Genomic DNA, 20,031 nt, shown 5'->3' on the forward strand with positions numbered 1-20,031 from the left:
AATATTTAACATGTTTTGTTCATCAACAACTTGTTCGCAATAAAAATATTCAAAAAATACATACCTTTATATATTTTCTCAGACTTTCAAAAATAGCATCACACACCTCGGGTATAAATTTGGAGATTGCAGGTGTTGACACACGAAATAACCTCTGCAACGTTCTATAACTATTTCCTGTGGCTAAATAGGACAATGTGATTTCCAATTTTATTCTAGCTGGAACAGCCGATCTCATTACAGTGTCGTATTTCGTAATTTGATGCGCAATTTGAGCCAGCAATATTTCAAACTGTTCTTGAGATATCCTCAGACAATTTCTATATTCTGGTGCGTCTTCAGCTGCTAATTCTCTTAATAACGTAGATGAAGCACCATATCTTTCTCTTCTACTCAGCCATTTACGTACCCAGCAACGCTTCTTTTTGTTTTTGTTCATTTCTTCTGCAAGTATTTCGGATACTTCGCCACATAACGTCAATATACAATTTCGCACTGCTGCACGCGTCACTTTTCCTGCCATGTTTAATCTGTACTAAACAACTAAATAACAAAGCAGGTACCTACACATGTGAACGCTCACTAAAACGAACGGACTAAATTTTAGTTACTTGCTTTAGTAACTCGCTTTAGCTACTTGACACGTGAAAATGCGGCTTAACTATTATAATAGTCGAACGATGTATGATAACGGGGATTCCCAGACGAAATGTGGAGGGATTCCCACGAAACGAAATGTGGTTCATTGATATTAGACTTGTGTCAATTGTGTCGTTTAGTGCCTCAGGTTTCAGTGAATGGTGTCATTATAATTTATTAATTTTGCATAGTTAGCTCGCGTAAAATTAAATAGAGAATATGAGTGATTCTGATAGTTCTTCTGATAAAGGTGATGAAAATCCCAGTGTTAGCAAATAAATTAGTAAAAAAAATACTCACAAACTTATAAAGAACAGTGGGAAAATATGCCCGAATTTAGGGGATGGTTATGTAAAAGTAAAAAAGGCGATAGTTTTGCCAAATGTTCAGCTTGTGAAAAAGATATTAACATTATCAGTGGAAAGGATGCTCTTACTAAACACAGCATTAGTAAAGTTCACGAAACCAAAGTGAAAAGCATCCAAAAACAAAAAACATTAACATCATTTGTTACTGCAGGATCAAGTAATCAAAAATTGGAAGACAATATTAAACAAGGTAAACACACAAATTGATTTTTTATGACAATCAAAAAAATTGTTAATGTTTTTTTTTGTTATTTTTAGATCAGATTAAGTGCGTTTATAGCTTAACATAATCTGCCATTCGCGGCTATAGATCATTTGGTAAAAGTTGTGGCTGTTGTCCAGATTCAAAAATCGCTCAAGGTATGGCGTGTAGTCGAAGTAAATGCACTGCAGTAGTAAAACACATTTTAGGGCAGCACGGACTAAATGAATTCTGTCTCCATCTACAAAATAATAAATTTTCATTAATCGTTGATGAGTCGACAGATCGAAGCCACAAGACATCTATGTCTTGTGGCACGAAGTTTTCGGGATAACACTATTAAGGATGATTTTTTAGGACTAATTAAAATCACAGGAGCAGATGCTAATACTTTATATAAGCATATAATTGACTTTTTTAATGCCCATAAAATACCATTTAAGAATAACTTAATAGGTTTTACATCAGATGGTGCAAATGTCATGATGGAAGAACATCATTCTTTAATGACTTTATTAAAAAATGATGTTCCTTCATTGTTTGTAGTTAAATGCACATGCCATTCATTTCATTTGTGTGCATCATATGCTTGCAAAAAGCTGCCACGATTCGTTGAAGATATGATTCGAGATGTTTTTAATTATTTTAGTTCTAGTCCGAAAAGAGTGTCGGAACTAGCAGAGTTTCAGGAATTTTGTAATGTTAAGGTACAAAAAATGTTGCATCCATCCCAGATACGTTGGCTTTCTGTTCATGCGGCAGTTGTCAGAATTTTGGAACAGTATGGTGCCTTAACACTTTTTTTACAGATGCTGTTAGTAAAAAGGATTTACTTGTCTCAGAAAATATTTTTAAGAAACTAACTGCATTAACCAAATTGTTTTTAAACTTTTTAGACTTCATATTGCCATTTTTCAACAACCTCAAAAAAGAAATGCAATCGGAATCCCCAAAGATTCATGTTTTATTTAAAAATGTGTGTAATGTTTTGAGAAGCCTCTTTGATTGTTTTATTAAAAGACATTATTTATTATCAACTAGCATTAAAGATGTTCAATTCAAAAATCCCAACAATTACTTGTCACTTGAAGAAATGTATTATGGAGGAAATACTATGAAAATTATTACAGAACTGAATATTTCATCCGAACAGTTGCATTTTTTCCGATTAAGATGTTTGGATTTCTTTGTTGAAAGTTGTAGTCAAGAATTACAACGGTTTCCTCTGACAAACTCGATACTAGAAAAATTTAATTTTGTGGATCCCAGCGTAGTAAAATCAGGATCAGTTCAGTCCATTGTCGACATTGCCCTTTTAGTTCCTCATTCAACAAATGCCAGTAACTTACAACCTCTAGATAATGAATGGCGTCTTTTACGTAATACTGAGGAAATACAATCATATTCTAATGATGTAATAGAATTTTGGCAAGATATTAAAAATATAAAAATGGGAGATAGTACACCGGCATTTAAGATATTATGTGACTTCGTGGAGAATATCCTTTGTCTTCCTTGTTCATCTGCGAATGTAGAGCCAAATGTCCCAAACATACCTACACGCACTGTCCAAAACATACCTACTTCATTTTTAGCGTATACAAATTCAGTTTATAGATGCTGATTTGCTCACTTTGGGGAGGTATATCGAAATACCTGGTTTCTTACTTCTCAGATAAAAATGCCGAGCATTTATAAAAACCACGAAAAACCCTGAATTTTGATGTTATCCAGAGGGCTTATTCAGATGTTGTTGACAATGGAAAATCAATAAGAACCGCTGCAAAAGATAATGATGTCCCAAAGTCAACACTAGCCAGATACGTCAAAGCAAGAAACTTACCCGATAGTTCCACTTTCGGTTCTGTACATATAAGTAAACAGATTTTTACAAAGGCCGAAGAAGATCATTTAGCCACCTATTTGATCAAAGCAAGCCATATGCACTATGGTCTCGATCTGAAGCATACGAAAGAACTGGCTTACCAACAAAAACCTGTTCAACAAAAAAGCTGTTCCAGAAACTTGGGAAACTAACAAAACAGCAGGAAAAATTTTGACTTTTAGGTTTTTTCCACAGACACCCAAATCTTTCATTACGAAAACCTGAGGCTACCAGCTTGTCAAGAGCCACAAGTTTTAATAGGAAGAATGTGTCTGAATTTTTTGAGAAGTTAGAAGCGTTGTATGCAAGGTACAATTTTAACCCATCTCAAGTTTTCAATATTGATGAAACTGGGTTTACTACAGTCCAGAACCCCGGGAAAATAATTGCAGAAAAGGGAAAAAAACAGGTCGGTAAGGTAACATCTGCGGAGAGGGGGTCTTTAGTCACTGTTTGCTGTACTATAAATGCTATTGAGAATTCAGTACCGCCCTTCTTTATTTTTCCAAGGGTCAATTTCAGGGACTATATGCTGAAAAATGCACCACATGGGTCTGCTGGGACAGCGTCGCCATCAGGCTGGATGACAACGACAATTTTCATGGATTATATGAAACATTTTGCTGCCAATGTTAGTTCGACCAAAGAAAAGCCTATATTATTAATATTAGACAATCACGAAAGCCATATTTCGACAGATGTTATCAATTTTTCAAGAGAAAATGGTATCCATATACTAACATTACCACCGCACTGCAGCAACAAACTCCAGCCATTGGACGTATCCGTATTCTACGCTTTCAAACGTTTCTATAATAGTGAAGCTGATAAGTGGATGATGAATAACCCAGGAAAGACTATCACCATTTATGAAATTGCTGAACTAGTTGTGAAAGCATATTCCCCAGCATTCAGCAAATGTAATATAGACAGCGGCTTTTCCAAAACAGGAATTTATCCGTGTAATGCAGATATTTTTACAGACATTGACTTTCTTTCTTCATCCGTAACAGATCGTCCAGTTCCAAATGAACCCAATATCGATGGCATGTCTAATTCTACCGCGATCACTGAAGATTTAGCTGTTGCTGGTTCTTCAAAAGCAGGTGATGGAAACAGAAACCCGACATTTGTTTCACCGAAGTTAGTCCGCCCCTATCCAGTAGCGCCTCCAAGAAAGAAGACCACTGCTGGTCGAAAACCAGGCCGCACCCGAATATTAACAGACACTCCAAAGAAGCTGGAGATAGAAGAAAACCTTAAAGCAAAAATGATGAAGAATACCAAGAGGCAAGTATTTAATAAACCAAATACTAGCAAAGCCTCTACTAATAAGAAAGGAAGCAAGAGAAAAGTTGATACTTTTTCATCATCATCGGAAGAGGATCAGGAGGTATTGTTTGAAGAAAGTGATCAGTCTCCCTATGGAGAAGAAGTACCTTCCGATGAAAATGAAGAGGAATTCAGTGGTTTTAAAATAAAGGACTTTGTTATTGTCAAGTTCTTTATAAAACATAATGGTACCTTTGTTCACTATATCGGTCAAATTATAGAAAAAAACAGTGGAACTTTCTGAAGAAGGAGGTTTTTCAGTTAAATTTTTGAGGAGACGCGGAATTTCCAACGTTTTTTCTCATCCTTTAATAGATGATATTCAAAATGTTATTGAAAGTGATATAATGAAACGTGTCTCTATGGTTACTGGACAGCGTAATTATTTTAAGTTTCATTTGAACAGCCTTAACGTTTCTAATTAACGATAAATTTTGGCTATTTTATATGTTCCTGGGAATATATAGTTGCTGTCCCAAATATACCACCTATAGGTATGTTTGGGACATATTTTGGGGAAAGCTTGAAATGTTTGTACTTACTATAATTACTTTTAGGCAAATGTGTTCATTATTCCTAATTGCTGACAATAAAGCAGTTAGTCGAAAGATAAGTCAAAAATTGTTAATAGAGGTTTTCTGTCCACAAAAAGTACATTTATGTCCAGAGTGTCCCAAATATACCTACCTTCCACCATATCTTGTTTTTTATTAATATTGTTAATTTATTTGGTACCTACTATAATTACCACGATTATTACTCCGTTTTCATAAGGCCCACCTAACGACTACAACGATTAGGTAAATTACGATATTGCAAAGTTTTTATGAAATAAATAAAAAAATGTGTATGAATATTTTAACTAATTGTACTAAGAATTTTTCATTCTAAACCCTCTCAAAAATTAATAAGCACGCCCCCGATTTGCTGTCAACTGGGCTTACTTCTACTCTCAATCATTATTGGTTTTAGTATACTTGAAATATAGCCCAAAGAAGACAACATTGAATAAAAAATTCGGTACCCTGCCGGTGAAAGTGACACGAGCCATGGTAGAAAATGAAAAGGAGTCGTTTGTTTTGAATACGGCCATGAACAGGTTCCATTTCAACCTACAGGATGATGAAAATGACTCCCTTCTAGGACCTCCACTCTCGAAAAAATCAAAACCAGGAACACCGAAAAAAAAAACATTACCACTACCAATAAATTTGGATGACTATGAAATTGATAAAGCTCCACAATCACATTTTCAAGAATCACAGGCTTTTGTATGATCAATTTGTAACGGTCTAAATTTACTTGTAAATATTGTAGATATTGTTCGTTTATTTACTATGGAATCGACAGAATTGTCATTTATTGATGACGAACTTTTCGTCACAGCTAGGGACACATCTGGTTTGTCAGTGTGCCCGACCTACATTTTCAAAGAAGTTGTTACGTTTCAATTTAGCACTAGATCAAACTGCTCTTATGTGACCTTTCAAAACCACTACCTTACCTTTTAAGATCTTTATTCAGAGGATATTAACAATGTAATTCAGTTACAAGTTCATTTTATTCATTTAACATCATAGTAATGGGAATCTTCCGTTCCATAGAAAACCATACCTGAAATGTATAAGAATAAATGTATGCTCCCTGACTAACTGCTTTGACCAGTACTTACGCGTTCTCCTATTGCCAATCGACATTGGAGATCCGAAATTCCTCGCTAGGTTGAAATAGTTGTTATTGTTTGTTTCTCAGTTTTCTTCACCTATCATTTTTTTTCAGCCGTTGTCTGCCTTATTCCCTATACCTTTCCGAGAATATTTCTTGCATAGATTGTTATTCATCACTTCCAGAAGGATTACTACATATTAGAGCCATATCGCCTGAAAAACAATATTAGTTACCTCTGGGTTTCTGAATACTGTTTGATATTTTCGGTAAATATTCTGCATAATATGAATGCTCTAATATTTGTACTGAAAGGGAAGGTTATGGCGACTTACCTTATATGTTTCTATTCCATCGCATGAATAAGGATTGGTAAATAGTTGAAAATAGGTTGGAACAATATATTTTGTAAATATTCGTAAACAAGGTTAAAAGACAGCTGTTGGTTGACATCTGCCGAACTTTCGTAGTGTCGTTCCGTCGACTTACACCGAACTAGTTCTACAGTTGTTCACGGGTGGAGGATTTATCGGTTACTCAAGTTGTCAAGGGTTGTTTTAGGGTTGCATTGCTTTGAGAAGGAGTTTTGATGGGTCATGGACTTGTTGATGATGTATCAAGTGGCTGTGGAGGAATTGTTAGATTTATGATGTTGTGCACAGCGCCCCCTTGGTGCTTGTAGTGTAGATTGGATGCACTGTGGCAACAACTGGTTAGCTGTCAGATGTGGCATTCTCTTAGTATTTGGAAGTTAGCTTTCGGTGAGCTTGGTTCGGAGTTCAAAGGGTATCATCAGACTGATTGTAGGATATATTTGGTTGTATTTGTGCCATCCTTCACGGGGATTATTTCTACAAGTCAGGATTGTATAGTGGAAGACTGATTGGTCATTTTGGTGTGGATATTTGCAGTCGGAAACTTAAGCTCTTTTGAGGATTTGTGGTGGATACCGAACTCGTGCCAGGTGGAAGGATTTCCGAAATTAGGTATGTCTGAATCACTGTCGCATCTCTCATGTGATCTTAGCTATGATATCACTTCTTCAATTCTACAACCTTCGTTTCTCGTCTCTAGATTCATAAGAAACAGAAGGCCCTCAGTCACTCATCAAGTCCCAGCAGGACTTCCGTGCAGAACACCGCACACGAAGAATCGTATAGAAAACCCCTTGGCCAGGGTAAGAATTTTACCATTAAATGTGTTTTAAATGATTTTAGTAATTTCTGGTTCCATCGTTATATCTCAACGGAATATTAGTATTGAAGAGAGGTTTCAACACTCATTCAATTTTCTTGATTTTTACGGATCATATGGTTATACAGGGCACCCAAAAATATACTCTTGTTATCTTGCTACTTTGCTTGATGAAAATATACCAGGGGTATTGATTAGTCAAATAGTCCTATTGAATGGGGGTTGAATCTCACCTTGTTTCATCTGATTCTGATTGAGAATTTTCTTCCGTAGGGTTTTTCTTCCTGTTTTTCTTCCTGCTTTTCTTCCTGCTTTTTTTTGTCTTCGTTAAGGGTTCCTGTTTTCCTTTTTTTCCCCTATTCTCTTCCTGGATCTTATTTGGTGATCCATTACTGGTCCAGCTTGTCGTGCCCTACAGGGTGATCTATCTTGGTGGTGCTACAGGGTGATCCATCTCCGCCGTACTACAGGGTGATCCATCTCAGCAGTACTACAGGGTGATCCACTTCCGTCGAACTACGGGGTAGCCTAACACCATATACCGGGTGGCCCAAAAGGAGCACGCAAGTTATAATTGATTTATTTGAAAATTTGTGCTATACTGAGATATTTGAATAATTGTTTGCCTTTATGTTTATTGATACCTGTTGATATAGTGTTGTTTATCGTTTATTGATTAAGAGTTTGTTATTGATACCTGATTGACATAGATATTTGTGAAACGGAAATTGAGATATATTCTTCCTTTCACGATTGCTGATTGACACCGATGCGCCTACGCCTGAGCTCACGCGACGCAAACGAGTTTGTCTTACCATCCGATACTAGTATTTACGATTTCACCTACTCAATTTTCGTGGTAGTTTTACTCGACGTATTGTAGTTTTTTTTTTGAGCGTCGTTACTACCGTAATTTATGGCTGATTGAATTCGTGGTTAGATACACCGCGCTCTTGTATGGACATTTGAACATCGCGTAGTAGTGTGAATATTGCATTGTTGTCTTAGAAGCGTTGTTGGTTAATCCATGTAAGTTAGGATTACTGAATAAATCATATTGGGGATTTTTATCTTTTATTTCCAATATTAATTGGTAAGTTATTGATATTGTGAGTTACTTAGGGTATCTGGAGGATTAAATTTACCTGGCGCCCATTAAGACCTATTTGAAATTTGCTAAGTTGTTTAACCCACTCCCGTCTCCACTGTTTAGCTTAGCCGCGGATACCCATCTGTCTTATTTGTTACCGACAGATGATTTAGTCCCCTCTTGTGGTTTGTGAGGTGACATTTTGGCGCCCAACGTGGGGCCCTTAAAAGAAGGTTTTTTTTTTGCGTTTTGGCGTTAGTAGGTGACTTTTGGAAACTTTGGAAAAATATAAATATTTTTTTTTTTTTTTTTTCAATTGATACCACTCTAGTAGAATAGCGTTATGGCAAGAAGACTGGTAATAAATCGTCTTGATAAAGACGAACTGACCTATGAATTAGCATATCGGGGCGTAGCAACTGGCACTTGTGAGGAAATGAGACATCGTTTGGTTCAAGTAATGCAGATGGAAAGGTACGGCGAGAGTCTTCGATATCCTTCATATCCATTCACTTTCGAGGAAGATGAGGCTGCAATCAGAGGGAAACTAGATGATATCAGAAGGCTGATTGATGACATAACCGATTCTGGAACGAGTAGCGGGGCAATGAAACTTCAGACCAAGCTAGCACATGTGTTGAATCGTATAGACAATATGGACCCAGATAAGGATAAGGACAAAGAAACCCGGAAATCCGAACTCCTGGGTTTGGCTCTGTCGTTGATGGACGAATTTTCACATAAAGTTGACAGCAGCAAGAGAAGTGATACGAAGCGTGTGCCGGTTGCACTAAATCAATTAGAAAGCAGATTGGGAGCGCAATCATTCCATGCTAACTTAGGAGCAGTTGCTCGATCGTCTCTGACGGAAGATCCAGTCTTTGACCCATGCTCAACCAGTAAAATGATTCCGCCTTATAAATGGAATCTGAAGAAGTTTTCTGGAGATGGTAAAGGAATGTCGGTGACAGCATTTTTCGAGGGAATAGAGGAGTTGAGACTGGCGCGACATGTCCCCAACGCTGTGTTGTTGGACTCAGGTGTGGACCTTTTTGCTGACAAGGCGTATCAATTTTATAAAGATTGTCGGAATCGAGTATCGACCTGGGAAGAACTAGTGGAAGAGTTTCGAGAAGAATATCTCTCTGCCAATCATTCTGACGCATTGTTCGAAGAATTGCAGAAAAGGACTCAACACCACTCAGAAACCATCGGAGTTTATCTTGCAGTGATGTCAAGCTACTTCAGCCGCCTAGGTTGCCCAATGACAGAGGAAGCTAAGCTGAACATAGTTATGAAGAATTTACATCCCTTTTACCAAGACAGATTACGTGAACCCTTACCCACAACCATTTCAGAACTTCGCTCGGTATGTCGAAGAATGGAAGCCAGAAGGGACATAATCAATAGCTACGTAGAACCATCAGCACGTCGTGGCAACGTGATAGAGAAGGATTTGGCTTTCGTAGAGGTCACCAAGGAATTGAATGCCTTAGAGATAGCAACGGCACGAATTCCGTCGAACAATCAGTCGAAGGAGATAGTATGTTTCCGATGCGATCAACCCGGACATCGTGCTATAGGATGTGCTCTACCGAAGCAACTGGAATGCTACAGATGTAAGAGAAAAGGGTATACCGTTCGTAATTGTCCAAACTGCTCCGTGTCGGGAAACGACAAGCGACGCCTTTGAATCGTCGAGGGGAAGGCGCTCGCAAATTGCACTCGGCGACTGCTATTCAACCAATCCTTGATTATATTCTGGATCACGCCGAAAACGATGAGAGACCCTACCTTAAAGTTGAAGTCTTGGGGCGTAGTTTACTGGGGTTATTAGACTCAGGTGCCTCAGCCACTATCTTGGGACACCCAGGTTGGCAAATCGTAAAAGATTTGGTACATTTGAATTCAGCAAAGAGAATTAGTTGCACTGTTGCCAATGGTCAAGTATGTGAAAGTATAGGAGAATGTGAAGTGCCATTTTGTTTAAGAGGCAAGCTGAAATTAATTCGAGTTTTAGTGGTTCCTGATGTCCCTCATCACTTAATTTTGGGAACGAATTTCTGGAGAGCAATGGGAGTGGTTCCGAATCTGAGGCACAACGAGTGGAAATTTTCTGAGGAAATTTGCTATCTGAACGCATTGGACCATCTTCGAGGACAAACAGTTTTATCACCATTGGAAGAGGCCCGGCTAAACGCTGTAGTAGAGAAAAACAAGGAGCTCATGGGGAATAATTTAGGCTGTACGAATCTAGCTGAACATGTCATCGTGACCAACTCACCACCCATCAAGCAGCGTTATTATCCAGTGTCGCCTATTATTCAACAACATATTGATCGAGAACTAACAGAGATGTTGAAGAACGATATTATCGAGAAGTCGAATAGTGGCTGGTCGTCACCGGTTCTTCTCGTTAAGAAGAAAGATGGGAGCTACCGCTTTTGCGTTGATTACAGAAAACTAAATTCGGTAACGGAACGAGACAGCTACCCTCTCCCATATGTTTCCCACACGCTCGATAAATTGAAAAATGCACATTATTTATCCTCTCTTGATATCAAGTCTGCGTATTGGCAAGTTCCTGTGGCGGAAAAGTCGAGACCGTATACAGCGTTTACCGTTCCTGGGCGTGGTTTGTTCCAATTTAAAAGGATGCCGTTCGGATTACATAATTCACCAGCAACGTGGCAGAGGTTGATCGATACCGTCCTAGGACCTGAACTAGAACCACACGTCTTCGTCTATTTGGATGATGTAGTGATCGTTACCCAAACTCTGGAGAAACATCTGACAATTCTTGATGAAGTTTTCCGCAGATTGAGGGAAGCAAATCTCACTGTTAGCTTCGAAAAGTGTCAATTTTGTAGGCCAGAAATGAAGTATTTGGGATACGTTGTAGATAGAAATGGGTTGCATGTCGACCCCGATAAAGTCAAGGCTATGTTGCAGCTTCCTAGACCAGAATCGGTAAAAGATGTCAGGAGACTGGTGGGTACTTTTTCCTGGTACAGGAGATTCATACCTGAGTTTGCATCCATCGTTTCTCCACTCACATCGCTGCTGAAAAAGGGTAGAAAGTTTGATTGGACCGAAACTTGCGATATCGCTTTTCAGAAGATGAAGGAACGTCTTATATCAGCACCAGTCTTGAGCTGTCCGGATTATTCCCTCCCATTTGTTCTGCAAACAGACGCCTCGGCATTTGGAATTGGCGCTGTTCTCACTCAGACTCGCGAGGATGAGGACGTAGTAATTTGCTATTTGAGTAGATCATTGACGAAACAAGAGCGCAATTTTTCTACTACAGAAAGGGAATGCTTGGCCGTGCTGTGGGCGATTGAAAAACTGCGACCTTATTTAGAAGCTATTCCGTTCACCGTAATAACCGATCACTATTCCTTGGTCTGGTTACAGAATTTGAAAGATCCATCAGGACGACTGGCAAGATGGGCAGTCCGCATGCAGCAATATGACTTCAAAATTGTTCACAGGAAAGGGAAGGATCACATCGTTCCTGACACCCTTTCTCGATCGGTCCCAGTCATTGATGCCATCAACCAGCAGATGAAAGAAGAGATTTTGGACAAGTGGTACCTGCGCGTGAAAGATCGAGTGAGTTTACAACCCGAAAAATACCCCAATTGGAGATTCTCTCAGGGATCACTCTACAAGTACGTCAAACCGTGTTACGTGGAATTAGAAGACCAAACCGACGTTTGGAAGTTAGTTGTACCAAAAGCGGATCGGAAGAAAATTCTTATTGAAGCTCATGCAGACCCGACCTCAGGACATCAAGGAATATTCAAAACCTACCATCGTATCAGGGAAAGGCATTATTGGCCAAAGATGAAATCTGACGTGTCGAAGTTTGTTCGAAATTGTTCCACTTGTTCCGCCTATAAACCCGACCTCAGAGGACCAAATGGACTAATGACTCCACAACCGAAAGTGACCCGGCCATGGGAAATGATCGCCAGTGATATCATGGGACCCTTACCTAGATCTACAAAAGGCAATAAATTTATCTTAGTCGTAACAGATTACTTTAGCAAGTTTTCATTAGTCTTTCCGCTAAGATCGTCAACAGCAGAAATCATCATAAGGAAGATCGAAGAGGAAGTTTTTCTGGTATATGGAGTTCCCCGAATTCTTTTGTGCGATAATGGGCCGCAATACCGATCTCGACAGATGAGAAAACTCGTGGAAGAATATAAGGTGAAAATTAGGTATAATGCCCATTATCATCCTCAGGCAAACCCGACTGAACGAGTGAACAGAACATTGAAGTCAATGTTGGCTATGTATGTGTCCGATAATCACAGGACCTGGGATTTCAACTTACCCAAGCTATCATGCGCCTTGAGAACGGCTCGACATGAGACGACTAACCACACTCCATATTTCGTGAATTTCGGCCGCTCAATGGTTTTGTGCGGAGAGGAGATCTCTCGGAGGAAAAATCTATTGGTTGATAGTGAACCTGCTGAAGATTCGAGGCCTGAAGGATTTAGAAAACTCTTTGAGGAGATAAGGAAAAGGTTAGATGTGGCTGCTCGAAAGAATGAAAAAACTTATAACCTTCGAAGAAGGAGTGAAGAATTTTGGCCAAATCAACCCGTTTGGAGGAAGAATTTTGTGGTATCGGAGGCGGACAAATATTTTAGTGCTAAGCTAGCGCCAAGATTTGTCGGGCCTTTTTATATTAAAAAAAGGGTATCCCCGTGGACATATGAATTAAGAGATGAAGACGGTAATTATAAGGGGATATGGAATGCGAAAGACCTAAAGTCAGCTAGCGCTGATGAAAATTTACGCTAGTAAATTTTCTTGAGGCAAGGGGGGAATTGTAACGGTCTAAATTTACTTGTAAATATTGTAGATATTGTTCGTTTATTTACTATGGAATCGACAGAATTGTCATTTATTGATGACGAACTTTTCGTCACAGCTAGGGACACATCTGGTTTGTCAGTGTGCCCGACCTACATTTTCAAAGAAGTTGTTACGTTTCAATTTAGCACTAGATCAAACTGCTCTTATGTGACCTTTCAAAACCACTACCTTACCTTTTAAGATCTTTATTCAGAGGATATTAACAATGTAATTCAGTTACAAGTTCATTTTATTCATTTAACATCATAGTAATGGGAATCTTCCGTTCCATAGAAAACCATACCTGAAATGTATAAGAATAAATGTATGCTCCCTGACTAACTGCTTTGACCAGTACTTACGCGTTCTCCTATTGCCAATCGACATTGGAGATCCGAAATTCCTCGCTAGGTTGAAATAGTTGTTATTGTTTGTTTCTCAGTTTTCTTCACCTATCATTTTTTTTCAGCCGTTGTCTGCCTTATTCCCTATACCTTTCCGAGAATATTTCTTGCATAGATTGTTATTCATCACTTCCAGAAGGATTACTACATATTAGAGCCATATCGCCTGAAAAACAATATTAGTTACCTCTGGGTTTCTGAATACTGTTTGATATTTTCGGTAAATATTCTGCATAATATGAATGCTCTAATATTTGTACTGAAAGGGAAGGTTATGGCGACTTACCTTATATGTTTCTATTCCATCGCATGAATAAGGATTGGTAAATAGTTGAAAATAGGTTGGAACAATATATTTTGTAAATATTCGTAAACAAGGTTAAAAGACAGCTGTTGGTTGACATCTGCCGAACTTTCGTAGTGTCGTTCCGTCGACTTACACCGAACTAGTTCTACAGTTGTTCACGGGTGGAGGATTTATCGGTTACTCAAGTTGTCAAGGGTTGTTTTAGGGTTGCATTGCTTTGAGAAGGAGTTTTGATGGGTCATGGACTTGTTGATGATGTATCAAGTGGCTGTGGAGGAATTGTTAGATTTATGATGTTGTGCACAGCGCCCCCTTGGTGCTTGTAGTGTAGATTGGATGCACTGTGGCAACAACTGGTTAGCTGTCAGATGTGGCATTCTCTTAGTATTTGGAAGTTAGCTTTCGGTGAGCTTGGTTCGGAGTTCAAAGGGTATCATCAGACTGATTGTAGGATATATTTGGTTGTATTTGTGCCATCCTTCACGGGGATTATTTCTACAAGTCAGGATTGTATAGTGGAAGACTGATTGGTCATTTTGGTGTGGATATTTGCAGTCGGAAACTTAAGCTCTTTTGAGGATTTGTGGTGGATACCGAACTCGTGCCAGGTGGAAGGATTTCCGAAATTAGGTATGTCTGAATCACTGTCGCATCTCTCATGTGATCTTAGCTATGATATCACTTCTTCAATTCTACAACCTTCGTTTCTCGTCTCTAGATTCATAAGAAACAGAAGGCCCTCAGTCACTCATCAAGTCCCAGCAGGACTTCCGTGCAGAACACCGCACACGAAGAATCGTATAGAAAACCCCTTGGCCAGGGTAAGAATTTTACCATTAAATGTGTTTTAAATGATTTTAGTAATTTCTGGTTCCATCGTTATATCTCAACGGAATATTAGTATTGAAGAGAGGTTTCAACACTCATTCAATTTTCTTGATTTTTACGGATCATATGGTTATACAGGGCACCCAAAAATATACTCTTGTTATCTTGCTACTTTGCTTGATGAAAATATACCAGGGGTATTGATTAGTCAAATAGTCCTATTGAATGGGGGTTGAATCTCACCTTGTTTCATCTGATTCTGATTGAGAATTTTCTTCCGTAGGGTTTTTCTTCCTGTTTTTCTTCCTGCTTTTCTTCCTGCTTTTTTTTGTCTTCGTTAAGGGTTCCTGTTTTCCTTTTTTTCCCCTATTCTCTTCCTGGATCTTATTTGGTGATCCATTACTGGTCCAGCTTGTCGTGCCCTACAGGGTGATCTATCTTGGTGGTGCTACAGGGTGATCCATCTCCGCCGTACTACAGGGTGATCCATCTCAGCAGTACTACAGGGTGATCCACTTCCGTCGAACTACGGGGTAGCCTAACACCATATACCGGGTGGCCCAAAAGGAGCACGCAAGTTATAATTGATTTATTTGAAAATTTGTGCTATACTGAGATATTTGAATAATTGTTTGCCTTTATGTTTATTGATACCTGTTGATATAGTGTTGTTTATCGTTTATTGATTAAGAGTTTGTTATTGATACCTGATTGACATAGATATTTGTGAAACGGAAATTGAGATATATTCTTCCTTTCACGATTGCTGATTGACACCGATGCGCCTACGCCTGAGCTCACGCGACGCAAACGAGTTTGTCTTACCATCCGATACTAGTATTTACGATTTCACCTACTCAATTTTCGTGGTAGTTTTACTCGACGTATTGTAGTTTTTTTTTTGAGCGTCGTTACTACCGTAATTTATGGCTGATTGAATTCGTGGTTAGATACACCGCGCTCTTGTATGGACATTTGAACATCGCGTAGTAGTGTGAATATTGCATTGTTGTCTTAGAAGCGTTGTTGGTTAATCCATGTAAGTTAGGATTACTGAATAAATCATATTGGGGATTTTTATCTTTTATTTCCAATATTAATTGGTAAGTTATTGATATTGTGAGTTACTTAGGGTATCTGGAGGATTAAATTTACCTGGCGCCCATTAAGACCTATTTGAAATTTGCTAAGTTGTTTAACCCACTCCCGTCTCCACTGTTTAGCTTAGCCGCGGATACCCATCTGTCTTATTTGTTACCGACAGATGATTTAGTCCCCTCTTGTGGTTTGTGAGGTGACAAATTATAAAAGAAAATAAAACAAAAATTGGGAAAATATTTTCATTTCTGATTTTAAAGAAAATACAAATGAAAAGAAAATAGCTTTCCTCACCGTAAACAGATTACGCTTGAGGAAGCTATTATATAGCGAAACACGTGTCACGATTTTTCTGAAAGTAATCATGTACCTTGTGATTTTCAGACACATTCAAAGAAATTGTATTTCAGTATGACCAACATACTCCATCTTATAAGATCGGGTGTAATATTTCATAACAAATATAACATAACAGCAATATTGTTCACATATATTTTTCTGAAAGAGAATCATGTATTTTGTGATTTTTACACACAATAAAGAAACTGTATTTCAGTCTGACCAGCATATTCCATTTTATAAGATCAAGTGTTATATTTCATAACAAATATAAAATAACAGCAATACATTTCACATCCATTCTTCTGAAAGAGAATCATGTATCTTGTGATTTTCAGATACAACCAAAAATTGTATTTCAGTGTGACCAACATATTCCATTTCACGTGATCGAGTGTTATATTTCGTTACAAATAAATATTTTATGGGGTGGAGGAGATAATTTAAAAATCTGAAGAGTGTATTATTGTCTACATGAAATATAGCCCAAAGAAGACAACATTGAATAAAAAATTCGGTACCCTGCCGGTGAAAGTGACACAAGCCATGGTAGAAAACGAAAAGGGATTGTTTGTTTTGAATACGGCCATGAACAGGTTCCATTTCAACCTACAGGATGATGATAATGACTCCCTTCTAGGACCTCCACTCGCGAAAAAATCAAAACCAGGAACACCGAAAAAAAAAACCATTACCACTACCAATAAACTTGGATGACTATGAAATTGATAAAGCTCCACAGTCACATTTTCAAGAATCACAAGCTTTTGTATGGTTAGGATAATAATAATTGTCAATTATAAAAGAAAATAAAACAGAAATTGGGAAAATATTTTCATTTCTGATTTTAAAGAAAATACAAATGAAAAGAAAATAGCTTTCCTCAGCGTAAACAGTTTACGCTTGAGGAAGCTATTATACAGCGAAACACGTGTCACGGTTTTTCTGAAAGGGAATCATGTACCTTCTGATTTTTAGACACATTCAAAGAAATTGTATTTCAGTATGACCAACATATTCTATTTTATAAGATCGGGTGTTATATTTCATAACAAATATAACATAACAGCAATACTGTTCACATATATTTTTCTGAAAGAGAATCATGTATTTTGTGATACAAGAAGCTATTCGAACTGTTTCTGCAGAAGACTGGAAGAAACGCATGCAGCATGTTTTAAAAGAAGAGCAAAAAATGTGGGACATAGACAACCGTATTGAACACAATATTGCACCAATCATAATTCACTTTGATAATAGCGGTAGCAACAGTGACGAATCTGAGGTTGAAGATTAGACGATTAGACGGGTTGTTTGTTTTGAATACGGCCATGAACAGATTCCATTTCAACCTACAGGATGATAATAATGACTCCCTTCTAGGACCTCCACTCTCGAAAAAATCAAAACCAGGAACTCCGAAAGAAAAACATTACCAATACCAATAAACTTGGATGACTATGAAATTGATAAAGCTCCACAAACACAAGTAGTTATCTAGACAATATACTGGATATTGTCCATCCAGTTCTCTGAAGTCCATCGAGTTCTCTCAACCCTTAGGTGTGAAGGTGACATAGGTACGTGAAGAGTTGTCAAAAAGTCTTAAAGTTATCACTGAGAACAATGGAATGACGTAAGTTCTTGTACACCCTTGTTAGTTCTTGTAGAGGATATCAGCAATGACCAGAAGGGTGTTATCGTCGACGTTTTCGATGACAAAAAGGCTTAAAGTTACCATTGAGAACAATGGAATGACGTAAGTTCTTGTACACCCTCGTTAGTTCTTGTAGAGGATATTAGCAATGACCAGAAGGGTGTTGTCGTTGACGTCTTCGTCGAAGAAAAATGTCAAAAGGTCCTTAATATACTCCGAGGGTTGAGAAACTGGAAGCTTTAATATACTTCAATTCAGATGGACCTTGTCTCATTAATTATAATCATACTGTATATCAATCATATAATTCTGTTAATTGCGGACAACTATGTTTGAAATTTCTTTCTCAATAAACATGTATGCAATCAATGTTTTCTCTTCATTCTACAGATAACCTTTAACATGTGTTCATATACGTTCACCTTATCAGGCCGAGATTCGATTCTCTCGTCTAAAATTAATCCTCCTATCATACTGGACGATCCAAAAAATTATGTTTTAGGATTGATTGACTTTGTAACATTCAATACAATACCGAATGTGGATAAGACTAATAATATTTTTATATTGGGTCTACAAAAATTAAGATTCCTCCTGGTTCATATGAAATATCTGATATAGAGAGTGAAATTATGAGGCAATTGAATGAAGTGAAATCGAAAGAAAGTACGAAACAAGAACTCAAGGCGAAAACTTCAAATATCATAACTAAAGAAGAGGAAAATTCTGAGAGTAGTATCGATCTGAAATTGTATGCAAACCGAAATACTTTGAGATATGAATTCATATCCAATAAACCAATTCATTTTGAAAAACCTAACTTCCAATCAATATCTCCAAAGTGAATTCGATTTGTGTTGAATACAATTTAATAACGAATTCATTATATAATGACAGTGCCGTACATTTGTTACATACAGGGTGTTCATTTGAAAACTTCCCACCACGGATTTATCGAAAACTACTGATTGAAAGAAAAAACGCCGAGACACGTCAGAAGATACATCAAAGGGGACAACTTTTTAACCAATAACTACTTCACCCCCTTTCACCCTCTGCACCCCAGGATCATTTCCTTGAAAATTTTAAATGACAAGGGGTATCGAGTGATAGCTTGTTTGAAAAGTCTTCCGAAGTCCTTCATTTTGACGTTTATTTTTTTCAAATCGGTCGATTCGTTTTCCAGAAAATTAGAAAAATCTGCATTAATTTTTATTTGTTCCGATAGAAAACAAAAACACACGAAAATATCACTTTTCATTTCAATTACATTTAAGGTTTGCCAAATCCACAATTCGTTTATAATTCAAAACGAAAACTACCAACATAAACAGCAGTTCGAATGATTAGACGTGGCAATAACCAAATACCAATCCCAATTTTTTCCGCGATTTTTTCATCAACACAGATATCCTAGGCGAACTGTTTTTATTGTTTACATGTGTAGTTATTCTCAGTTGCTAGGTGAAAGAAGGAATTGAATTTCCTGTCAGTTACCTCTGTCACAGTTTTCAGATCGTGAAAAGTAAATCATTGATTCAGAATCTATTTCGAAAATGGTTTACACACTAGCCGAAAGAGTGGAAATTATTCTGATTTATGGTGCCCAAAATCAATGTGCTCGGCAAACTGCCGTCACGTTTAATGCCAGACATCCAGATAAGTTAACTTCGCATAGGTATGTTTTGGACCTAGTTACTAAATTTACTCAAACTGGATAGGTTGCAAATAAAAAACGTGATAATAGAAGAGTTTTGGATGAAGCCGCTCAAATTGAAGTTTTAGGTCATTTTGGAATAAATCCTAATACTTCGTTACGCAAAATTGCTGCTGCGACTCATATTTCATTAGGCTCTGTACACACAGTTACTAAGCTCCATAAATTTCATCCATTCAAAATGAAAATATTGCAAGAGTTAACCGAAGATGATTTTGATAGGCGAGTGGAGTTTTGTGAAATAATGACTGCAGCGATTAATGATAATACCATTCGTGTGAAGAATGTCTGCTTCACTGATGAATGCACATTTTATCTAAATGGATTTGTTAATAAGCATAACTGTAGGTATTGGAGCAATGAAAATCCGCATGCTTTTGTGGAAGGGCACACCCAGTACCCTCAAAAAATTAATGTATGGGCAGGCATTT

The 20,031-nt window shown here is 37.7% G+C and overlaps 1 protein-coding gene across 1 annotated transcript; it reads left to right on the top strand.

Moving 5' to 3' along the window:
- Positions 1–5,730: 5,730 nt before the first annotated feature.
- LOC141480311 (uncharacterized) lies at positions 5,731–10,068 on the top strand. Its single transcript, XM_074170222.1, has 2 exons — positions 5,731–7,077; positions 7,166–10,068. The coding sequence occupies exon 2, from the start codon at positions 8,719–8,721 to the stop codon at positions 10,066–10,068; it is 1,350 nt and encodes a 449-aa protein (XP_074026323.1). The 5' UTR covers positions 5,731–7,077; positions 7,166–8,718.
- The last annotated feature ends 9,963 nt before the right edge of the window (positions 10,069–20,031 follow it).

The sequence above is a fragment of the Leptinotarsa decemlineata genome, unplaced genomic scaffold (assembly GCF_025532065.1).
Source record: "Leptinotarsa decemlineata unplaced genomic scaffold, Ldec_3_MD MMD2_P_RNA_scaffold_7, whole genome shotgun sequence".
Classification (NCBI taxonomy): Eukaryota; Metazoa; Arthropoda; class Insecta; order Coleoptera; family Chrysomelidae; genus Leptinotarsa; species Leptinotarsa decemlineata.

What these genes read in the sequence shown, in the direction of transcription:
- LOC141480311 (XM_074170222.1), top strand. Translation starts at nt 8,719, where the DNA reads ATGGCAAGAAGACTGGTAATAAATCGTCTTGATAAAGACGAACTGACC.